General features: G+C 41.8%; 4 protein-coding genes and 1 non-coding gene across 5 annotated transcripts; 3 read left to right on the top strand and 2 right to left on the bottom strand.

The window, feature by feature from the left end:
* The first annotated feature begins 365 nt into the window (after window positions 1-365).
* Window positions 366-4,488, top strand: LOC118378321 (zinc finger protein 391-like). Its single transcript, XM_035765299.2, has 4 exons — window positions 366-1,281; window positions 1,395-1,528; window positions 1,944-2,067; window positions 2,385-4,488. Exons 1-4 carry the CDS (start codon window positions 1,023-1,025, stop codon window positions 3,182-3,184), a joined length of 1,317 nt encoding a protein of 438 aa, XP_035621192.1. The 5' UTR covers window positions 366-1,022; the 3' UTR covers window positions 3,185-4,488.
* trnay-gua (transfer RNA tyrosine (anticodon GUA)) lies at window positions 792-880 on the bottom strand. Its single transcript is given in 2 exon segments — window positions 792-827; window positions 844-880. It is a non-coding gene; the product is annotated as a tRNA-Tyr (tRNA).
* Window positions 4,489-7,401: 2,913 nt separating the features above from the next.
* On the bottom strand, window positions 7,402-10,442 carry LOC118378320 (ladderlectin-like). The gene is made up of 9 exons (XM_052510467.1): window positions 9,751-10,442; window positions 9,439-9,526; window positions 9,294-9,344; window positions 9,120-9,176; window positions 8,813-8,875; window positions 8,452-8,543; window positions 8,113-8,238; window positions 7,759-7,858; window positions 7,402-7,664 (listed from the first exon to the last, which is right to left on the bottom strand). Exons 2-9 carry the CDS (start codon window positions 9,497-9,499, stop codon window positions 7,591-7,593), a joined length of 624 nt encoding a protein of 207 aa, XP_052366427.1. The 5' UTR covers window positions 9,500-9,526; window positions 9,751-10,442; the 3' UTR covers window positions 7,402-7,590.
* On the top strand, window positions 8,246-16,068 carry LOC118372646 (ladderlectin-like). Its single transcript, XM_035758590.2, has 10 exons — window positions 8,246-8,264; window positions 12,371-12,497; window positions 12,718-12,805; window positions 12,900-12,950; window positions 13,069-13,125; window positions 13,502-13,552; window positions 13,830-13,921; window positions 14,555-14,680; window positions 15,515-15,614; window positions 15,802-16,068. Exons 2-10 carry the CDS (start codon window positions 12,390-12,392, stop codon window positions 15,873-15,875), a joined length of 747 nt encoding a protein of 248 aa, XP_035614483.1. The 5' UTR covers window positions 8,246-8,264; window positions 12,371-12,389; the 3' UTR covers window positions 15,876-16,068.
* Window positions 16,069-18,716: 2,648 nt separating this feature from the next.
* LOC118372644 (uncharacterized) lies at window positions 18,717-23,727 on the top strand. Its single transcript, XM_052510392.1, has 7 exons — window positions 18,717-19,201; window positions 19,300-19,490; window positions 20,501-20,672; window positions 20,871-21,877; window positions 22,042-22,086; window positions 22,943-23,086; window positions 23,258-23,727. The coding sequence occupies exons 1-7, from the start codon at window positions 18,904-18,906 to the stop codon at window positions 23,279-23,281; spliced, it is 1,881 nt and encodes a 626-aa protein (XP_052366352.1). The 5' UTR covers window positions 18,717-18,903; the 3' UTR covers window positions 23,282-23,727.
* The last annotated feature ends 72 nt before the right edge of the window (window positions 23,728-23,799 follow it).

The raw sequence follows: 23,799 nt of genomic DNA, 5'->3' as shown, positions 1-23,799 counted from the left end.
CTACATGTTTACTTGTACAACCTGTCACAATGAATATGTAACAGCTCACACTTGGAACCGATTTGCACTGCAGTACCCGTCCCTGGTGGTCTAGTTGTTAGGATTCGGCGCTTTCATCTCCGCGGCCCGGGTTCGATTGCCGGTCAGAGACTTAATAATTTTCCTTTTTTTAAACTTGTGCAACCTGTCACAATGAATTTAATCGGTTATTACACATACATACCATTTTACATTGCAAATCTATCAATACCACTATAAAAATATATTATAAGTCATTGTGTACTTTTGAATAAATCCATGGCTAATGCTAAATTTATGACATGAATACAAAAATATCCTCCTTCGACACGGATTTGTAACAGCGATCTAAGGATATAAGCATTCGCTGTTCTGCAGTCCTCCGCTCTACCAACTGACTTCATTTTACCTCATTTGTGAGTTAGCTTGGATTATTTTTTAATTAGGAAACTGGAAATGCACGTTTGTTCTCTATCGGGGAATGTGCGAACAACAGGCAAATGTTTTAGGCGCATTTATGCGGTAGGAAAAGGTTTCTTTTTCGATCCGGATTTCAGCATTTAGTGTTCTACAGTCTTCCGCTCTAGCAACTGAGTTATGGATTTTAGAGAACTGTGGATAAACTTGAAGTGTTTTGAATTCTTCTGTATGATTGGATTCGTACACCTTGACTATTCTTTAAGAAACTGGAAATGCACATATAATTCTCTATAGGGGGATGTGCGAACAACAGGTAAAAATATTTTGGGGGGCGCATTGATGAAAAATATTCCTCCTTCGAGCCGGATTTGAACCAGCGACCTAAGGATTTCAGCATTTTGCGTTCTACAGTCCTCCGCTCTACCAACTGAGCTATCGAAGGGACATGGAGAAATCTTTGGAGCAAAAGGTACATGTTTGTATCGTAGCATTGAGTTTAGTCTTCTCTACCGGATGTTGATCAACGTCGACCATTCAGCAATCGTGAGATTTCCGTGTATTGAGCGCTCGTCAGAACTGTCGACATGTGTCCAAACGGGTCTTTCCAGGCACAACTTTCTTCAATTATGGAGACGCTGACGACGTCTGCCGTTGCAGAGATTACAAAACTGGTCGATTACAGTTCTGCCCTTCTATTCTCGGAGATATCCCGACAACAAGGAGAGAACGACGCTCTTCGGAAGGCATTGTACTGTATGCAAATCGAGCTCGGGACCGAGAGACCAAAGCAGGGCACCTCTTCTGTAGATATATCTTTAGAAGTTCAGCTTTGCGACGAGATCCGTAAGTTGAGTGTGACGATGTTCTCTTGTAGCGACTGTAGCTAGCTCTGTGTAATCATGCATGTTGAAAGTCACTATAAGTAGCAAACATCACCATTTTATTGTTGTGTGCAGAGAATAATAAAGGCGTGGGGGACCACTGGTTTCCGGACCAGCAGTTGGTTGTGAGTGAGAGGCACTATGGAGTGGATGCTGCCATCGAATTGGGAGAAACCAGTGCACCGCAGCGCAGAACAGCGAAGGAAGAAGTTGGTTGACACTCATATTTATGGTGTCTGGTCCCTGAACTGCTGCATGTCAATGTTGGCCTAGCTATATGGATGGTGTATTGTATAAATTAATTATAAGACTAGGATGGAACAACACCTTTCATTATGTTCTTGTTTTACCAAATTGCCCAATTTAAAAAAAATCTTTAACGGCATATTGACAACTAATGAATAGCGAGTGTAGCAGTCCATGTTTTCATGTCACATTAGAAACCCAGTGTGTCAGAGAAAAGTATTGATCTAAAATACGAAGGTCCTGTCGGTCAGTGGCAGTCACTCACCCATGTTGTATGTGGACACAAACTGAACAACGTTAGCTTTGGAGTGCAATGGCTTGTATGTTATAGAAGTGGTATAATGATAGTTTAAACATTTAACCTCCTATTTGTTGCAGTGTCCTGACGTGAAACAGGTCATTTTACAACCAGACCCTAAAGGTGAGGACAGGCCGGAGGAGGTTGTGGAGGCTAGTCACCCGGAGGAAGCAGAGCACATCATTATCGGTGGAGAAGGAAATGGTAGTTATATCTGACAATACTACTAACACTGTGATTATGTTGACAGTGTTCTGTTGTGTGAACTGCACTTTTTCTACCTGTGTTTACTGGCCCTTCTCTATTTGAATATGTGCATGTATGTATGCTAGGAGCCGCAACCAACATTTCCCAACAGGGATAAACCAGTTGTTAGCTTATCTATCTTATCTTATGTTAAAACCGACTTTAAATGAAAACTATCTTGAATGTTAAAACGCATGTTGTTCTTCCCACTAAACTACGTTGTCATTGTCAACCAATGCTCAAAAACCGTCACTTGACTCTCACTGTTTCTGCAGGTGGCCTGTCCCTAAAAGATGATTTCCAGGCCATGGACGAGAGCCAGTCAGAGGCGTACCACAGCTCCACAGCAGAGCCCAAGGAAGAAGACACCAGCCAAGACTTCAGCGAGGAGCTGGAGATGTGGGTCAAGTCTGAGTCGGGGTCAAAGAGCGACACCGTCAGCTTCACCCCCAGTGTCGCAGAAAACAAGATGGTCGACCACCTCACGGGCAGGGAAATGCACGCCTGTTCATACTGCAACAAACGCTTCAACTACCGTAGCCAGGTGATAATCCACGAGCGGGTTCACACGAGGGAGAGGCCGTTCGTCTGCAAGCAGTGCGGCAAGGGTTTCTCCCAGATTAACAACCTCAAGAAGCACCAGCTCTGTCACAGGGGAGGGGAGGGGAATCACGAGTGCGGGGAGTGTGGAAAGGCGTTCTGCCACACCCAGAGCCTGAAGAATCACATGGTGGCAGCTCACGGCTTCGGTTCAAGGTTGGACTGCGAGACGTGCGGCAAGACGTTTCACAATAAGAAAGCTCTCATCGCACACTCCTCCAGTCACAGCAGGGCTTTTGGCTGCGAGATATGCGGGAAGGCTTTCGGTACGAAACAAACTCTTAAGACCCACCAGTTCACTCACACGGGGGAGCGTCCGTTCATCTGCAACTACTGCGGCAAGAGCTTTGCCTACCTCTGTAACCTTAAAACTCACAACAGGGTTCACACTGGGGAGAAGCTCTTTGGCTGTGAGCTGTGTGGCAAGTGTTTCACTCAGAAACACTGCCTGGAGAAACACTTGTGTATAGATTAAAGAGCTGTAGATACACAGAGTGACTACAGCAAACGACTGTCTATGTTTACGTGTTGGCACCAAATGTTCCATGGCCGTAACATTCTAATCTGCGTTCTGACTAGAATGTTGTGGTCCTGTAGTCTGGGTACCAGTCTGTTTAGCTAACGTTCCACTCCTTGTGCTATGGGCCACAGAGACTGGCCTTTCTTCAATCTCAGCGTTTAATATGCAGCTGGATTTTGTGAGGAGTTGCTGATTTGTTGTTGGAAATAACGTTATTGTTTGGCAATGGCACAGAGTACAAGGAGTGGTATGTTGTGGTCCTTCTGTAGCTCAGTTGGTAGAGCATGGCGCTTGTAACGCCAGGGTAGTGGGTTTGATCCCCGGGACCACCCATATGTAGAATGTATGCACACATGACTGTAAGTCGCTTTGGATAAAAGCGTCTGCTAAATGGCATATATTATTATTATATTATTATGTTAGTTAAACAGACTGGTACCCATGCTAGTGGTCTTGTGCTATCGTGGGGGAAATTCTAAACCTAAAACCAAGTTTGTTGAACTCTGCGTATTCTATTGCTTTGTTGAGGAGACTTGAGTGTTTCTAGTAAAGTGTCTACATGTGTGTGGGACAGATTGACCTGTGCATACATTTATTGTTTTTTCTTATAATATCACATTGTTATTTTAGGTAATTTGATCAATGTTTAGTTAAATTTTAGCTGACATTTTAATTTGCACGATTACGAAGTACATCGACATTTACGACTACAACTTCTATCATTACTGTGGCGGTAACAATTAGTGTGAGGGGATTGACACACAAAGCCAAATCACCCCTTCACATTCTGATTGGACAGAAATAGATCACCCCCTGTTGAGTTAGGTTTCTCTCAAAGTTTATTGGTCATCACTAGCTTCCACAGCTACAAAGTCATAAACCTGCCCGTTTCTACAGTTTCTCTTCTTACATTTTGATTTTAAACCTAACCACACTGCTATTCTTATACCTATAACCCTAACCTTAACATGAAGAGCAAAAATGAAAATACATACATTTTTACGATATAGCCAGTTTTGACCTTGCGGCTAGTGAAAAGTTTATTCTGATCAAGGTCGTTTTCCCTACTGACCTTTTTTACTGTACCACAAATATTAGCCTACATATATTTTATTTGTTTGTTTTAACAGATGTAATTTTGACAAATCAGCTGGTATTCACTGTGTACATTATATCCAATCCATGCTTTAACGTTGTAATGATAAAATATTGTATTCTGTCCTGATTCTGTCCACATAAAACTTTGAGATTATGGGATAGCTGCTCGCCCAGTGTTTGTTTGAAGATCCCATCTGAACTGCTCAGGTTCGACAGATACAGAAGAAAAAGACCATTAGTTTAAGAACTGTCTATTGTTCATTGGGAAAACAGTTCTTGACAATACGTATTTCACTTGGTCTGGGTATTAAGTATTGCTAGAATAACTTTTTATTTCTTTCACTTTCTGACCTTATATGTATGGAAATGGCCGACCATGACTGTGAAAAAAAAAAACTTGTGGTACAGTCTTACAATGGATGGGCCGTGTCTGCGCACAAGCTAAACATGCAGACGGAAAAAGTGAGGGAGATGGCCCACAACACTGTCTTCGTCAACTCCTACTCACACCGTCTCAGCACTGTTGACTGAAGTTGATATTTTGTGATCTGAGGTCGTTCCCCTCATTTTTGTTCCCCACCGACTGAGGTTCTTCAGCGAAACTTGGAATGAGGTGAATGCTGACCGACTACCACTGGACGTACTCAGTGAAGTGGCAGACACCTACCACGCATTTTACGACACCATCAACCACATTGGGAACCTGGATTGGGTAAATGGCGAATCATCCTATGAAGCAAACAATCTTGTTTCGAAACTTGAGGATTTCCAGTTTGTTCCAGCTCTTCACCTACGCGCAGGTTTTCTCCAACATTGATGTTGCATTTGACACTCTGAAGCACAAAGCAATGGATGTGGCAGCCTGCAAAGCTAGCATTGAGGAGCTGGTTCAACACATCCAGAGCAAGAAGTCTGACTCTGCCTTTGACAGTGTCTACCAGAAGGCTGAGAGATTGGCTCAACAGCCATGCAAAAGTCTCAAGTAGACGGATGACTTAGACCCTCTGACACACTTCAAGGCTGTGTACTACGAAGCTCTGGAAACCGTCATCTCTCAGATCCAGGTTTGTTACGCACATCTGGATGACCTACGCTTCCTCAAGCTGCTGGATCCAGCGAAGTTCACTGACATGAACATCCATTTCGCAACAGATGTGGTGGATAGCCCAGTGAAGCTCTACGAGGGCTTCTTCAACATGGACAGGCTCAGAGTGGACCTGAAGGCATTCTACCTAGGCCAAGGACAGCAGCAGGACAGCCACAAGCTCTGTGAATGGATCTGTTTCATCCGGTCCCAGAAGAACCCACTACCAGAGCTCTACAAGCTGATGTGCCTTGTGGCGACCATTGGAGTGACCTCAGCTGACGTGGAGGAAAGCTTCACCTGCCTGAAGCGCATTTATGACTTTGTGAAAGGGGAAAAGTTGGACGATCAGCTCCACCAGAACATGGCCATGATGTGCATAGAGAATGAGGGTTTGTCACGAACTCGGGGAGCAGCACTGGTATGACAAAGTCACGAACCTCTGGGCCAGAAAGACCAAGAGAGAAGATGAGTACATCACCAAGGTATGTCACCTTTAGAGAGTGTGGGTGTCTGAGTGTGTGCCAAACTATACCACTCTATTGTTTTTGATGAAATGGCCTGGCTATTGTTATTTAGAGCAGTATGAATGTGTCGTTACAGATGGCTGCAGGAGGGTTGAAAGGGCAGGCAGCAATGAGGACCTCCACAGCAACAGAGGAATCTCAGGAGCCACCAGTCAGGAAGCATGATGACAAGGTTTTTCTCACCTGAATGATCTGAATCTAGATTACAACACACAGGTCTTGCCATCATTGTATGATTTTTTTTGTGTGGAAATGAACTGAAGCTTACGGACAATGTCAAGGTGATGAGTTATTCACCATTTTTGATGAACAAATAAGGTTTTATATGTAAGATGGCTAAATAAAGAGCAAAAGTATTGATAATTATTATATTATTATTTGTGGCCTGGTCCTACAAGAGCTATTTGTCACTTCCCACGAGCCGGGTTGTGACAAAAACTCACTCATTCTCATGTTTAATACAAATATTGTATAGTTTGTGTGTGGCAGGCTTACAATGATGGCAAACCAACAACATTTGTGTTTTGCTGACCCTGGTGCCAGAGGTGGTACGCAGCTGGAGGTTGAATGTTTGAAGGGGTATGGGACTATAAAATGTTTGGGAACAACTGCCTTAGACAATTACGCCCTCCACAAAAATATACCATATGTTGACTGCTTAGGCCTAGTTTTGTTTAAGTTATCTGATGGAATTAAACGCATATAAATAGAATGGCGGTCCCATTCAAGTTAATTAACCCATTCTATTCATTAGCCATTTGTTTTAACTAGGCAAGACAGTTAAGAACAAAGTATTATTTATAATTACAGCCTAGAACAGTGGGTAAACTGTCTTGTTTCGGGGCAGAATGACAGATACGTATCTTGTCAGGTCAGGGATTCCATCGGGCAACCTTTACAGTTTCTGGCCCAGCCCTTTAACCACTAGGCTACCTGCTGCCCCAAGAACCCACCTGTCGCCCCATTTAAAACAATTTGATTGCCGAAATATGATCAGATAACATTGGCCGGGTGATTGGACAGATGTGAGTTCCCAGAGTTACTTTTATTTGGTTCGTAAATTATACTGATGACAGTAGAACCCCGATTTATTTCATTGCACTTTCTTCAGGTTGTGTATGACCTACGTTCATTGTAAAAAGCTTTGTTTGAATAGAACAACTTATAAAAAGGTGCCATTTTATCTTCTATGAATTCTAAAGTTAGTTTCCCCACCATATTTTGAGATTAGGTTTTTTTACGGCTCACTTTTCTGCCATGTACAGTATAAAGATGTCAAGCCCAAGACAGATCTCGATAAATGGGTAAATTGAGGCTTAATAAATTGAGGACCCTCCAGTCTTTTTGTCCTCGTCTCAAATCCTTTATACTGATCTATTTTATATGCGTAGAATTAAAAAGCAAATGTACCAGTCTTAGACAATACTGCCATCTTTCAGAAAGTACCAGCCTATACAATGTCATAATACTTTAAAAAATGTTTATTACTGGAAAACAATAACGGTTGAGGTACATAAATGGGAAATGACATTTGAAATCGCATCACATTTAGCCCTTTGGCGAACACTTAGTCATTTACAGTCAGTAAACAGTCCATGTTGAAAGCGGTTAGAAAAGGTGTCAAGCAATTAACAGTATCTTCACAATGTTGACTAACAGCGATAGTTGTGCACGCAGATGAATGGTAATTGTCCGCCACATCCGCAGTTCCTCCACCCCTGGCCCACTACCAGAGGAAAAATGACAAAAGAAAAGTAATGTTGGTCATTTCATCGGCTTAGTTCTGGGACTATGCTACATCTTTATGGTTCATGTCTTACCAGCAGATTGCAGGTACATGCAGGGGTTGCTGGTTGCGGTGCTCTGGCTGTACCAGTTGGTGTAATACATTCCTGAGCGGTCAATCCACATCCAAGTTCCCTGAGTAAACAAAGAGTCATAAGTCTTAGCTGCACTACTGTCCCTTACAACTAACCGATCTGATATCATACCTAGCTACATGATTAAAATATCAGAAGCTATTTAAACACAAGGCTCAGAGTGTTTTCCGGCCATGTGCTCTGAGGGAAAACTTTAGGGCCCGGAACTGTTTCTTGACCGGTCACTGTCAGAAAAACTTGGGGCGCTACGTATGCTTAGATGGCGGAGGTTTTCAGGGCAACCCTTTCTCTCACCTGGAGGTAGAATCCACCGATCCAGGCGGTGGCTCTGTTGGCTGTTCTGGTTATCTGTTGCAGGTAACGATACTCGGGGGAGGAGCTGGCAGAGGCCAGGCTGGCGCCCAGTTCATTGCAATGTTCCTGAAAGAAGAGTGGTGAAGTGAGGGGTCAGACACGTGCACACACTCACACAGTAGGCCTGCACATGAACAAACGTGTTGCGCTCCCTCATAGTGACATTACATTATACAGACACAAACGCACATTTTTTGAAAGTGAACCATTTGCAGTCATAGTAACATATTCACGTCAAGATTTGCGACACTAAATATATTACATTGAGAAGTGCGTTACCTCGGCTCCGAACCAGGACCGAGGTGTGTTCACAAACATGTAACACTTGGACTGGTAGCTGAACCATCCGTCAGGGCAGAACCTGCGTGCCGCTGTGAAGACGAAGATAAAATACAACAATGATTTGACATCGCAATACAAGGAGTTGATATTGTCAGGAGTATGAACTTCCCCCCCAAAAAACGTTTGATCTCATAATGTAAGACATGAATGTTTATTTAGTCATGCTGGTGATTTTCCCTCCCTGCTGATGGGAAACCAAAACATTTCATTGTGATCATGCATTGCACGGTATACACAGGCATCAATAGTAGAACCAGTGATGGTTAACTTAACATCATTCATCATGGAGAGTCCCTACCTTTATCTTTAGGTGCTGCTGCAGCCACCTCAACTGCCTCATTCTCATCTTCTGAAAAGACACCTAAACACATAATAAGACAAGAATATCACTTTGAAAGCCACCAGCAAATCACAGACAATGAGATTCAATATATTTATTTTCATAGCTAATATTTTATACATGGACTGTAGTTTAATTAGTTTGTTTTGTACCAATGTGAAGAAATTGTTATTGATCAGGAAATGATGTGATGCTCAAATGAGGTGATGCTCCACAATAGACATTGATGCTCCTGCTTGATTAAAGCCTATAGAGAAGAACTGACCTGGGGCGTCACTCAGCTTCTCCTCTGATGCAGGAGCCTCAACCTCAACAGCCTCTTCTGCAGAAACATGGAACAAGGAAATCAAATTGACTTTCATTCAACTGGGAATTGGGAGAAATATTGATTCAGTGCTCTATTACTGCTCTCAATACAAACATAATTAGAGCTACAAACCTGGGGCACTTTTTGGCTCTTCTACCGCCACAGCATCGCTCTCCACAGGAACTTAAAGGGGAAAACACAACTATTGTCATTATTTAGTAACAATGAATTACCCTGTGCTGTATTAGTGACATTGTTGAGTATTTGGCTGACTTACCTGCTGCTGCCCTAGCAGAGAGGGCGACACAAAGTAGTGCAAAGATGATCAGAACCTTCATGGTGGTGATGATGGTGGTGCTGCTTGTCTGGATGAAAAGGGAGAGAACGTGTTGGAGAATCAACTAGAGAGAGTGATACACAATCATTTCAGACTATCACTAGACAAGAGTATTTCCCTACAGAAGACAACCTTAAAAATATAGCTGAAAGTTCATCATCACCACAGTAAATACATACATCTAAACGGAGAAAGGGAGAGAAAATAAGACATGTTGAATGAGTCGACACTCTGCAACAGATGCTGTAGTACCTTTTGTAGTAGGTAAATCACTGTTTTCTTCTGGTACTCTTCCTCAGGTAGGCCAGTGATGGAGTGATGAGTAGAGATTCGTACTCTCTTTATATACAGTTGTGTCCCGCAAACTTTCACTTAAGCACTTGCCGTGAATGACGAAACAGCGTTGGACTTTGACACTTTATGGCTTTGTGTTTATACTTCAGATGAAAAATTCCAGTTTCAACCTGGACTCGGGGGTAGACATAACATAGTAAAAGTAAATCCAGGACACTGCCGTTAGTATGGTATGTTACGTTTTAATTTTTTGGGATGTCCATCATCCCTTTCATCTTATATGGTATGAATAAAAATGTGTATGATATGTTACAAATTGCAATTCGTACAAAGTTATGAATTTGCAAAACATATATGTTACGAATTCCATTTTTTTTGTGGCTAATGTTAGTTAAGTGGCTCAGTTTAGCTAGGTTGCTAATGTTAGCTAGGTTGCTAACGTTAGTCATGTTTGGGGTTAGGAGTTAGGTTGAAAGCTTAAGTTTAGGGGAAGGGTTAGCTAACATGCTAAGTAGTTGCTCCGTAGCTAAAAAGTAGTAAATATTTGCTAATTAGCGCAAATGGTCAAGTTGTCCATGATAAGATTTGAATACACATCCTTTGGGTTGCTAGACATTCATGTTATATGCCCACTCATCCACCCCGACCAACCACCCTACCTTATTTTTTGACCAACCACCCTTCTTTCGTTTTTGCCTGAAGTAACCGTCTGTCTTATGTAACCATACAAATGTAACATATCATACTAATTTGGTAAAATGTAACATATCATTCTAATTTGGGTTTACTATGTTACGTCTAGTCTTTGAGACCAGGCTGCCAGATTATGAATTAAAATACAGCCTTTATCAATGTCACTTACTGTGTTCCAGTAAGCGGTGGTAAAATAATAACAATGTCCTTATTGTGATCATGTCTGGAACGGTGCCCTGGAGATCACCTTTAATTATTTGCTGTCCATAAACTGCTTCCTTAACTGACTTGATGTCATCCAAGGAGTGAGTCGGACATGAAAAAATATTATGTTTCAGACTAACTTAAATGTATCATCAATATGTGGTGACTGGAATGGTATCAAACCCATGGAGACCATGTGTTTCCAGCCATTACTATGAGCTCGTCCTCCCCAATTAAGGTGCCACCAGCTGCCTGTGTCGTAAGTAGCCTTGGCTTCTGCGAGCCGGAACGCCTCATATGAGCAGGAGCCCATCTTCTGTTTCTGCATTGTGAAGCAGCTTGGAAAAGATGCTCGTCTATTGCAATGGACATTAGACTACTAAGTGTATGTTGTGTAGTAGGATGTTAGTAGCCCATGTGCATCACCCTAATCATTTGGTATTTTTCCCCCACTTAATTTAGTCTACTGTTGGTGTCCACATCACCAACGATCTGTCATGATCCAAACACACCAAGACAGTCGTGAAAAGGGCACGACAAAACCTTTTTGACTTAGGCTGTTGTCATCTATTATGTCATGTTGTCAGTAAAGATTTATTGTCAATGTGGATTGTCTTTTCAAGAAATAAGATAAAGACATTCCATACAGGATGGAAATTGGTCTACTGCTTTTGTCCCTCCGATATACATTGAAGAGGCAATCTGCTGTTGCTACATCAATTTTTGGACTAATAAATTAATGCTATGTACCCATTGATTCTTGAAGAATATAACTCCTAAATGCTGAGTTTAGGTCAACTGTCGTAACTCATCATAATCCAAAATATAAACTTGTTTTACTTCAATGAGTGTAAATAAAGTAAGTATAAACAAACACTATATAGCCTCAAAACATGGCTAAAACTATCATTGTGATCGATGGAAGGTGAATTTCCGAGTGGTAACATTTTTACAACCCCATCCCTCAGCTTTTTACAGGAACAGGGCAGGATTTGTTATTGTTTCAACTGGTGATTGCAGCTTTAAGTTGGAGAGACTGGAAATGTTAGACAAATCGCTGCAAAAGAACAATAAAGTGATTATAAATAAATTAACATACCCCTACGTTATCTCAAGGTCAATAGTGCTGAGAAAAACGTACTGTAAATTGAATCAATCCATGTCCGTATTGATTTTCCATGTTTACAATTTCCTTATCACAATTATGGTTTCATCATAACTTACTGGAACACACATTCTTGTCCTTGTCTTTGATAAATGCTGTATTTGAATTCGAAATCAGATCTGAAGTATGTACACAAAGCCATATAGTATATATAAGATGTATAATATAATGATATTGGTATTATATTGACATTGATGATATTGCTTCAATATTGTATTTAATTTAAGTCAAACTAAATCTTTTCATGTCTGACCCACTCCTTGGATGAAAAGGAAATGGTTTATGGTCGGGAAATAATAAACGTGACTTCCTTGGCAATGTTCCATACACGATCACAATAAGGACATTTGTGTTATTTTGCAATCTCTTACAGGAACACACCTTCAAACAGGGGCTGGCCATGTTCTGCTGACCTTGAAAGTGCTATATTTGAATTCCTAGCATGGGATTTTTCATCTGAAGTATAAATACAAAATCATAAACCGTCAAAGTCCAATGCTGTTTCGTAATTCACAGCACGTGCGTCAGTGAAATCATGCTGGACAGAACAGTACATAAACAGCGGAGAAATCTCCACTCCATCACTGGCCTACCTGAGGAAGAGTACCTGAGGAGAACAACAGTGATTTACCTACTACAACGGGTAAGAGTCATATAGTGTCTGTTCCCGAGTGTCAACTTGTCTTATTTTGTCACCCTTTCTTAATTTAATGTATGTATTTACTGTGGTGGTGATTAACTTTTAGCTAGATTTTTAAGGTTGTCTTCTGTGGGGAAATATTCTTGTCTAGTGGTAGTCTGAAATGATTGTGTATCACTCTCTCTAGTTGATTCTCCAACACGTTCTCTCCCTTTTCATCCAGACAAGCAGCACCACCATCATCACCACCATGAAGGTTCTGATCATCTTTGCACTACTTTGTGTCGCCCTCTCTGCTAGGGCAGCAGCAGGTAAGTCAGCCAAATACTCAACAATGTCACTAATACAGCACAGGGTAATTCATTGTTACTAAATAATGACAATAATTGTGTTTTCCCCTTTAAGTTCCTGTGGAGAGCGATGCTGTGGCGGTAGAAGAGCCAAAAAGTGCCCCAGGTTTGTAGCTCTAATTATGTTTGTACTGAGAGCAGTAATAGAGCACTGAATCAATATTTCTCCCAATTCCCAGTTGAATGAAAGTCAAATTGATTTCCTTGTTTCCGTGCTTCCGCAGAGGAGGCTGTTGAGGTTGAGGCTCCTGTAGCAGAGGAGAAGCTGAGTGACGCCCCAGGTCAGTTCTTCTCTATAGGCTTTAATCAAGCAGGAGCATCACTGTCTATTGTGGAGCATCACCTCATTTCCTGATCAATTACAATTACTTCACATTGAAATCTGCTGCAAATATTGTTTGTACATATTTGCAGGAAGTGAGTGTGAGATTGTGTTGTGTATTATGTGCCTCGTTTGTTGATAAATTATATTTGAGGCATTCTGTTTTGTCATACTTCACATAGGTACGAAACAAATTATTTTAACTACCTGTCACCTATAAAATATACCTATGCAAACAAACATATGTATATAGTATCTGTAACTCCCTGACATAGTGATTTGCTGGTGGCTAAATAGTAATATCGAGGACTGTTTTATTTTTTGTGCTTTTCCAGAGGAGGATGTACAGACTGAGGCTGATAAAGAGGTGGCTGTGGCACCTAAAGGTATGTTGACACCTTTTATGGTGAATGATATAAAATAACAACTATCACCTTTATTGGTTCTACGATTGCGGACTTTCTGTACATCGTGCAATGCATGGTCACGCAATGAAAGAAAAGTGTTTTTTGTTTTTCTGTTAGCAGGGAGGGGAAAAAACACCAGCATGACTAAATGCACGTTCATGTTTTATATTATGAGATCAAAGGTCATACTCCTGTCAATATCAACTCCTTGTATTGCGATGTCAAATCATTGTTGTATTTTATCTTGTCTTCACAGCGGCACGCAGGTTCTGCCCTGACGGATGGTTCAGCTACCAGTCCAAGTGTTACATGTTTGTGAACACACCTCGGTCCTGGTTCGACGCTGAGGTAATTGCGCAACGGGCAATCGGGTATAAACCCTTGCAGCATCAATAGCAGGAACAAAAAACGTTGAGTCTGTCGGAATTGTCTCACGAACAACTTTATTTTCAATAACTTACAAATTCTGCATTTATGTATAAAGTCAACAATAATCAGATAAAACCTGAGCCTATAATATTCTTTATAACACTGAATTGGCTTCGGCTAAAAACGAATAGGTCGATAATTATCATTAGGCTATATGCCTTTTGCCTACCTAACTGTAAAAATCCTAAATACAATCAGATAAAACAAATCGATATTTATAACATACTTCATAACACTTAAAAAATATATATATTGTCTTATGCTAAAAACAAATAGGCTTCAGGACATGCATTTTGCCTGTATAGCAGCCTAAAATAAATAAGTAGCCTACGAAAATAACCTATATTAGTGCGAATAAATAAACAGTGCAAATAAGTCTTTCAAGGTTTGACAGAATATATTTAGCCTATTCTATAGTTTATGTCTTTCGAATAAGACCTATCTAGATTTCAATAGACCTAAAGGCTACATTTAAATAAATAAAAATTAAAAGTGCAATTAGGAACCATTAGGTGTACGTGTCTCACCCCTCACCTCCCGCTCTTCTTTCAGGAACATTGCAATGAACTGGGCGCCAGCCTGGCCTCCGCCAGCTCCTCCCCTGAGTATCGTTACCTGCAACAGATAACCAGAACAGCCAACAGAGCCACCGCCTGGATCGGTGGATTCTACCTCCAGGTGAGAGAAAGGGTTGCCCGACATTTTCGACATAGTGACCTGACCAGAAACAATTCTAGGTCCTAGAGCTTCCCCCCCAAGAACAGGAAAAACTCTGTGCCTCAGCATAGCTACTGATATTTTAATCATGCAGCTAGTATTATATCAGATCTGTTAGTGGTAAGGGACAGCAGTGCAGCTTGTGGTGGTTAATTTCTTTACTATCAAATGAGGGGAGGCTAACTTATCACTCAAGTCAGAGCTATACCTAAACTAAATATTTATTAAGTATTAATAAGGGATCAGGTCAGTACAACACACATATATAAAGTTAATCGATTGAGTGCTCTACAATAATGATGGATGGTCAATGAAACACCCTCAGCTGATTCATTGAGAGCCCCGAGATAAAAGTACAAAGGTCTTTTATAGCCAAGATACACCCCTTTCAACCTACATGATGAACAACAGATGTATGGAATGGGTCACAAGGTTAAGACTAGTATGAAAGATACTTATAATCCACAGCAGACAATATCTGCTGTAAAAACAGTTATCTTTGTGTAGAGACCAGGTCTGGCCCTGGGGTAATCTCTCCCAGGTACCATATAGAACAGAAACATTAACTCATGCTATGGAATGAGGTCTCTTTAGGTTTTATCACCCAAAATACATCATAAATCTCCTGTCAGTGTTATCTCCCAGTGGCCCACTTTCAGTTCACAATAGAGTTATAAGAACCCTCTATTCGGTTGCAAAAAACAACCATTTGATGCAATAAAACTATTATAACATAATCTTGCAATTTTGCTCTCACAAGCTGTAGGTAAGACTTATGACTCTTTGTTTACTCAGGGATATTGGATGTGGATCGACCGCTCAGGAATGTATTACACCAACTGGTACAGCCAGAGCACCGCAACCAGCAACTCCTGCATGTACCTGCAATCTGCTGGTAAGACATGAACTTAAAGATGTTCCGCCTGGTCTCATGGACTAGACATAGTAAATGTAAATCCGGAACACTCACATTAGTATGATATTACCTGAAAAGTAATGACGGGTAGCCTGGTCCCAGAACTGTAAGACATGTTAAAATATGCCAGATAAAACTACTACGATTTTTGTTTGTCTTTTTGTAGTGGGCCAGGGCTGGAGGAACCTCGGATGTGGCACACAATACCCATTCATCTGCGTGCACAACTATCGCTGTTAGTCAACAAGATATTGCTAATTGCTTGACACCTTTTCAAACTGCTTTCAACATTGGCTTTGTTTACTACTGACTGTAAGTGACTTTATGTGTTCGCCAAAGAGCTAAATGTGATGCAATTTCAAATGTAATTGCCCATTTTATGTACCTCAACCTGTATTGTTTTCCTGTAATAAACCTTTTTTTAAGTACTTTACGACATTGCATAGGCTAGTACTTTCTGGAAGATGGCGGTATTGTCTACGATAATCTCTGGCTCTTAAAACAACATGGATATGGTGCTTTTTGTTGACAGCATAAAATGGGATGAGAAAAGGTCTGATATGACTGAAAGTCTGTATTTCAATGTACTTATTGAGTCTTTATTGAGCCTGTCTTTGGCTTGGCTAAGGCTCTGTTAAATCGAGTGAAGGGTGTGGATAGAGGTGTGTTTGGATGGGACATTTGGCACAGAATGTTTTAACGGCCTTATTTGGATAAGAGGGTTTCCAATAAGCAACGGTCAAAAACGTCGCTGACAAATCAAATTGTATTTGTCACATGTGCCAAATACAACACCTTACAGTGAAATGCTTCCTTAATCAACAATGTAGTTAGGAAAAATATTTGTATTTACTTAAATAAACTGAAGTAAAAAATAAATATATAATAATTAAAGGGCAACAATAAAATAACAGTAGCGAGGCTAAATACAGGGTGTACCAGTACAGAGTCAATGTGGAGGCTATATACAGGGTGTACCAGTACAGAGTCAATGTGGAGGCTATATACAGGGTGTACCAGTACAGAGTCAATGTGGAGGCTATATACAGGGTGTACCAGTACAGAGTCAATGTGGAGGCTATATACAGGGTGTACCAGTACAGAGTCAATGTGGAGGCTATATACAGGGTCAATGTGGAGGCTATATACAGGGTGTACCAGTACAGAGTCAATGTGGAGGCTAAATACAGGGTGTACCAGTACAGAGTCAATGTGGAGGCTATATACAGGGTGTACCAGTACAGAGTCAATGTGGAGGCTATATACAGGGTGTACCAGTACAGAGTCAATGTGTGGGGGCACAGGTTAGTCAAGGTAATTAAGGTAACACGCGTTTAAGGTAATATGTACATGTAGGTAAAGTGACCATGCGTAGATAATAACAGAGAGTAGCAGCAGCATAAAAAGGGGTGGGAGTGGCGGGGGTCAATACAAATAGTCCAGGTAGCCTTTTGATTAGCTGTTCAGCAGTCGTATGGCTTGTGGGTAGAAGCTGTTAAGAAGCCTTTTGATTAGCTGTTCAGCAGTCGTATGGCTTGTGGGTAGAAGCTGTTAAGAAGCCTTTTGATTAGCTGTTCAGCAGTCGTATGGCTTGTGGGTAGAAGCTGTTAAGAAGCCTTTTGATTAGCTGTTAAGCAGTCGTATGGCTTGTGGGTAGAAGCTGTTAAGAAGCCTTTTGATTAGCTGTTCAGCAGTCGTATGGCTTGTGGGTAGAAGCTGTTAAGAAGCCTTTTGATTAGCTGTTCAGCAGTCGTATGGCTTGTGGGTAGAAGCTGTTAAGAAGCCTTTTGATTAGCTGTTCAGCAGTCGTATGGCTTGTGGGTAGAAGCTGTTAAGAAGCCTTTTGATTAGCTGTTCAGCAGTCGTATGGCTTGTGGGTAGAAGCTGTTACAGGGTTGTACCAGCTGTTCAGCAGTCATGGCTTGTGGGTAGAAGCTGTTAAGAAGCCTTTTGATTAGCTGTTCAGCAGTCGTAATTGTAAGGAAGCTGTTAACACGATTAGCTGTTCAGCAGTCGTTGTGGTAATATGCTGTTAAAGAAGCCTTTTGATTAGCTGTTCAGCAGTCGTATGGCTTGTGGGTAGAAGCTGTTAAGAAGCCTTTTGATTAGCTGTTCAGCAGTCGTATGGCTTGTGGGTAGAAGCTGGGCCTTTTGATTAGCTGTTCAGCAGTACAAATAGTTTTGATTAGCCAGGTAGCCTGTTAAGAAGCCTTTTGATTAGCTGTTCAGCAGTCGTATGGCTTGTGGGTAGAAGCTGTTAAGAAGCCTTTTGATTAGCTGTTCAGCAGTCGTATGGCTTGTGGGTAGAAGCTGTTAAGAAGCCTTTTGATTAGCTGTTCAGCAGTCGTATGGCTTGTGGGTAGAAGCTGTTAAGAAGCCTTTTGATTAGCTGTTCAGCAGTCTTATGACTTGGGGTTAGAAGCTGTTAGAAGCCTTTTGGATCTAGACTTGGTGCTCCGGTACTGCTTGCCGTGCGGTAGCAGAGAGAACAGTCTATGACTAGGGTGTCTGGAGTCTTTGGCCATTTTTAGGGCCTTCCTCTGACACCACCTATTATAGAGGTCCTGGATGGCAGGAAGCTTAACCCCAGTGATGTACTGGGTTGTGCGCACTACCCTCTGTAGTGCCTTGCGGTCAGAGGCCGAGCAGTTGCCATACCAGGCAGTGATGCAGCCATGCTCTCGATGGTGCAGCAGATCACGTTGTCTTGGTCATTCTATATCTGTTGTAAAAACAATAAACATATATGATGTACTGGAAATTAATCATTTTACTTTGCACAAGGTCTTGAGACTAATACAACCTCCATATAGTTTGTCTGGGGTTAAGATTACTCCAGTGCTCAGTTTATAACATGATAACATGATAACCAATAAGCATAATTTTTTTTTAATTACTCAATGTTAAACGATGATTCTGCAAACCATAGGAATAATTCATTCGTTTTTCCTCTCTAGCAAGCTGTCGTCAGAGATGTCCCAAAATAATATTTAGTGCTCAAAGATTTGACTCTGGATAATGCACATTCTAGTCTCCACGCGGTAGGTGGCGCTTTCTATCTAAACTTTCTGAACGCTGATCGGATGCGTGCTCAAAGACACAGTTATTAAAGATGGCGGCGCATTGACAACAATCCAGGTATTCTTACAAATATCACTACTTCGTGAACAAGCTGGGGACAAAATTGTTTATTAGACGTTTTGAATTCTTTTGAATCGTCATAGCTATCAGTAGTTGTGACCAGGTTTCACAAAAACAAGTGTTTAAAATGTCGGTAACGCGTGTTTTGCATCAACGGATAAGCTCTGTCATGGGCATATTAGCCTCAGCTGCTGTGACCGAGATTTGCAAGTTAGTGGACGATTGCTGTGGAGCGTTACGTGTAGAAGTCTCTCAAAGCAAGGAGCAAATCCTATTGCTAGAGAAGCAACTCAGCCTGGCGGAGTCGAAGTACAGGTCGGTGAGTGGCAAAGGGCTGACGCCTGTCACCGGCGACTCACCAATAATTAACAGTTCGTCGGGCGATTCACCCGCGGCGAATGCCGATGATGCGGACGAAGAGGAAGGTAGGCTACCGATTTTTTTCTAAATGCCTGTTGTCAGCCTTTGAGCTAATGATTTGCCAAGAATTGGTGAAGTTGACCTCTCACTCTCTCTTTTCCAGTTAACACTCTTGAGGTGGACGGTGTCAATGGCAATCAGCACGCTCTGTGGAAAGAGGTATCCACAGCACCAACTGATGAGGCTGGGCCCCTCACACTGACCCCTGGCCCCATAGTCAGTTCCAATGAGAACACTGGGCCCCCCGCAATGACCCCTGACCCCATAGTCAGTTCCAGTGACATACCCAGGAAGGTAAGAAACTGTACACATAGTAAATAACATTTTTGTGGATAGAAATATACTATATATACAAAAGTATGTGGACACACCTTCAAATGAGTGGATTTGGCTATTTCAGCGACACCGTTGTTGACAGGTGTATAAAATCGAGCACACAGCCATATAATCTCCATAGACACACATTGGCAGTAGAATGGCCTTACTGAAGAGCTCAGTGACATTCAACATGGCACCGTCATAGGATGCCACCTTTCCAACAAGTCAGTTTGTCAAAATTTTGCCCTGCTAGAGCTGCACCGATCAACTGTCAGTGCTGTTATTGTGAAGTGGAAAAGTCTAGGAGCAACAATGGCTCAGCCGCGAAGTCGTATTCTACATAGGCTCACAGAAGGGGACCGCTGAGTGCTGAAGCGCGTAGAGTGTAAAAATCGTCTGTTCTTGGTTGAAACACTCACTACCGAGTACCAACTGCCTCTGGAAGCAACGTCAGCACAATAACTGTTCGTCAGAAGCTTCATGAAATGGGCTTCCATGGCAGAGCAGCCACACACAAGCCTAAGATCATCATGCACAGTGCCAAGTGCCGGCTGGAGTGGTGTAAAGCTCGCCGCCATTGGACTCTGGAGCAGTGGAAACTCGTTCTCTGGAGTGATGAATCACACTTCACCATCTGGCAGTCCAAAGGAAGAATCTGCAATGTGTAGTATGAACTGTGTCAGACAATACCGGTGGAAGAGGAATAGTGGTCTGGGGCTGTTTTTCTAGTGGAAAGTCTGTTATAACAGCAAAGGGAGGACGAACAGATGTCCACATACTATTTTTGTAGAGTAGACAGGACATGGCTTTCTGATGTATTAATGTAGGAAACAAAGAATTGTCATTTCTATACAAAACATTTTGTATCTGCATGTTGCTGAACTATTGGTCCCCAATTTGGGACCATGTAGAATTTGCGTCTCTGGATTTTCGGAACATTTTCTCTTTATTATTGACTATTCATTATTGTCTTTGTTTTTCCACAGCAACATATTACCAGTTTCCGAGTTGGTGAAACTCCCAAGATACAACCGTGCACCACGTGCTGCTCCCTCTACCACTGCCCCTTCTGCCGACCGTCTGCGTTCAAACCCAACGAGTTACACCGGATCATCCCACACATCCAGAGCCACCTGAAAAGTGCAGTTCAGAATGACGGTGAGGGGAACTTTGGAAACCGCAGTGTCAGAAAATAATGATTTCCTTGTACTCAGTAATGCTTTGTAGTTGTTCAATTGAGTTGTACGAATGCCATGTTGTACGTGCTAATGTCCTTGTACACTTGACTTTTTAAAGTCACTATCTAACATTCTTTTTTTTTACACTGATTGTTTTATTGTCACCCTTTTCTGTCAGAGTACATTGTCTACAACTGCAAACTGACGTGCAGAGACTACCCTCACTACCACTGCAGCTATTGTGACCATGTACTCTGCAGAAAAGCGTTGTTTATAGAACATTTCAGAGCTTGCAGGAAGCGGAACGGGACTCAAAGACCTGCCCGTGTTCAAGCTCAATCTCCATCTGTTGCTCCGCCCCTCCAGCAACATCCCTCTCCAGCCCAGAGACCTCTCGCCCATTCAACATCCACACCTGTCCTGCCTCTCACATTTATACCTGCTGTCCCTTCCAGCTCCAGACCTGCCACCCCTCCGAGCTTACCAGTCGCTCTTCAAACTCTAAACACAGACACACCTCCAATGGAAAAACCAGATGCTTCTGCCAGTCACAATCCGGTCACACGCCAGGATTCGGAACCCTCCTCGCCCGAAGTGTACAGCTGCCCTCCTACGCCGCTGATTGAGACAGAGAGACCGCAAAGACCTTCCCAAAGGGACGCAGTTCCTGTACAAACTCAGTGTGACCACTGCGGCATCATCCTAAACAAGAAGAACTTCAAGGTTCACATGAAGAGGAAACACCACGAAGAGTACATCGCTGCGGAGAACGAGGAGGCCCTGAGGAGATACCTGGCCGAATCCAAGATGGACGTGCCACCCTGGTGCCGTACCACCAAGGTCCAGTGCGATCTCTGCGGAATCAGACTGAACAAGAAGAATTTCAAGAACCACATGAAGAGGAAACACAAGGTGAACGTGACGGCGTCGGCCTTCCAGGAAGCTTTCGACCGGTGCCTGGGCGAACAAGGCCTGTTGGTGGTCGAGAGCTCGTTGCCCGGCTACACTTATACTAGGACGCAGGAAAGAGGAGGGCGGAGGGAAGAGCGTGACAATGACCTCTTTCCGGACATCGACATGGAAGAAGAACAAAGCGACAGGTTCCCGGACACTGGCGCACTACTGGCCCAGGAAACGGACCTGGCAACCCAGCAGTTGCAAGGAGAGAGAGTGCTGACTGGAATGGTAAACTGTCAATGGTTGGGCTTAATATGTTTGGTCTTATAGAGGGTAGGGGAGAGAGGTAGGCCAAATGAAAAGACAATGTCTGATTATCTCACTGATTCAATACAACTCAGAGATCAGTACTCTAGAACCTAGCTATTCAGTCACCTCTTCTTTATTCCCAGAATGCTCAGAGGTACCATGGTCTGGGGAAACCTCATCTCCTGGAGGTAAGTACAGTACCTGTAGATTTATCTCACATAGAACAACCAGAAAATTACTTTCCTTCTTTCCTAATATCATATTTAAATCAAATTGTCACGTGCGCTGAATACAACAGGTATTACAGTGAAATGCTTACTTACAGGCTCTAACCAATAGTGCAAAAAATATATTAGGTGAACAATAGGTAGGTAAAGAAATAAAACAACAGTAAAAAGACAGGCTATATACAGTAGCAAGGCTATAAAAGTAGAGAGGCTACATAGAGACACCGGTTAGTCAGGCTGATTGAGGTAGTATGTACATGTAGATATGGTTAAAGTGACTATGCATATATGATGAACAGAGAGTAGCAGTAGTGTAAAAGAAGGGTTGGTGGGTGGACACAATTCAGATAGCCCAGTTAGCCAAACCGCTGACGCTGTTTTTGATTCTCCATACAGGATTCAACTGAAAATAACGATTGGATTACCATTCATATAATAAATATACTTATGTTATGATGATTCCTCACAAAACTAGAACCAAAAAAATACAGTGATTTGGGGGATATTCATAATGTAATCTATAGAAGGGTTCTTAAATATGATTTAAGATACAAATGTCAACAATCCTTCCTCCACGGGACACTAATATTGATTAAATTGAGTGAAAATCCCCCAAATCATCATTGTTGTTTCTAGTTTTGTGAGGAATCACCCATAAATGCCTTCTGGAGTTTGACATGTAGCCTACCTAGTGACTTTCCTGGCCTCTTTTATATACAACTCCACTGCTTTAGGAACCAAATGTTCAACAACAAACACTTCACCAAAATAGGCAGCTAAAACACTGGAACCATTGAAATGATGCACTTTCTTGCAGCTTCCTCTTGAGTCGCTGGTGTGGATCTTCCGGGACGTACTGCGTGTGGATGGAAAGAGAGGCTACTGGAACCTGTCTCTGGTCTGCAGAACCTTCAATGCCATCCTGACAAATGAAATCATCAGGAAGTACTCCACAGGGAAGGTTAGTATCGACAACAACATATGTAAAAAAAAAAAAGCATATGGTAAACAGGCAAAAAATATATATTTGTTAATTCAATGTCATGCAGTGTTGGTTCTGAGGACAGTTTCATGTACCATATGTTTCCAGATGAAGGAATGTGTCTGACAATCTGTTCTGTGTCTCTTTTAGAGATCTGATCCTGAACCCCTGTAGTTACTTAGAGGAGAAGCCAGTACATTGTGCTTACAGGTTACTGTGAATGACATAATGTGCTAATATGCTCACTGCATACACACCTATTACCAATGTTATTACTACCAATGTTTATTTTTTTATTTACAACGTTCTCATTTATTGTAAAAACAAAAAGCAAAATGTTATCTAGTTGTTTTGCTATCGCTGAGGACTATCTGAAATCCCATTGGCTATTTATCCATTCTATATTCAGATTTTGTATATCTTTTTACTGTTACATTGTTCAGAGTTAAAGTGCATTCTCAGTGTAGTGCTTCAGTTAGTTTGGAGACTACTAACCCTTAGCCTACTCAACAAATTACTTACTCTTAATTGATGGAATGTATTTATTCCTTTATAATTCAGTTGTATTCTGATTTTGTATTTTTGTACTTGAACTAAATAGTAAAATAATTTTTGGATGACGGTGTGTGTTTTGATTTAATTCACAACAGGCTGGTTTTTAAGACATTTGATTGCTTTTTAGTAGGAACAAC

The sequence above is a fragment of the Oncorhynchus keta genome, unplaced genomic scaffold (assembly GCF_023373465.1).
Source record: "Oncorhynchus keta strain PuntledgeMale-10-30-2019 unplaced genomic scaffold, Oket_V2 Un_contig_5685_pilon_pilon, whole genome shotgun sequence".
Classification (NCBI taxonomy): Eukaryota; Metazoa; Chordata; class Actinopteri; order Salmoniformes; family Salmonidae; genus Oncorhynchus; species Oncorhynchus keta.
Note: the sequence above shows the minus strand (reverse complement) of the source record. Positions and strands in the feature narration are given on the sequence as shown.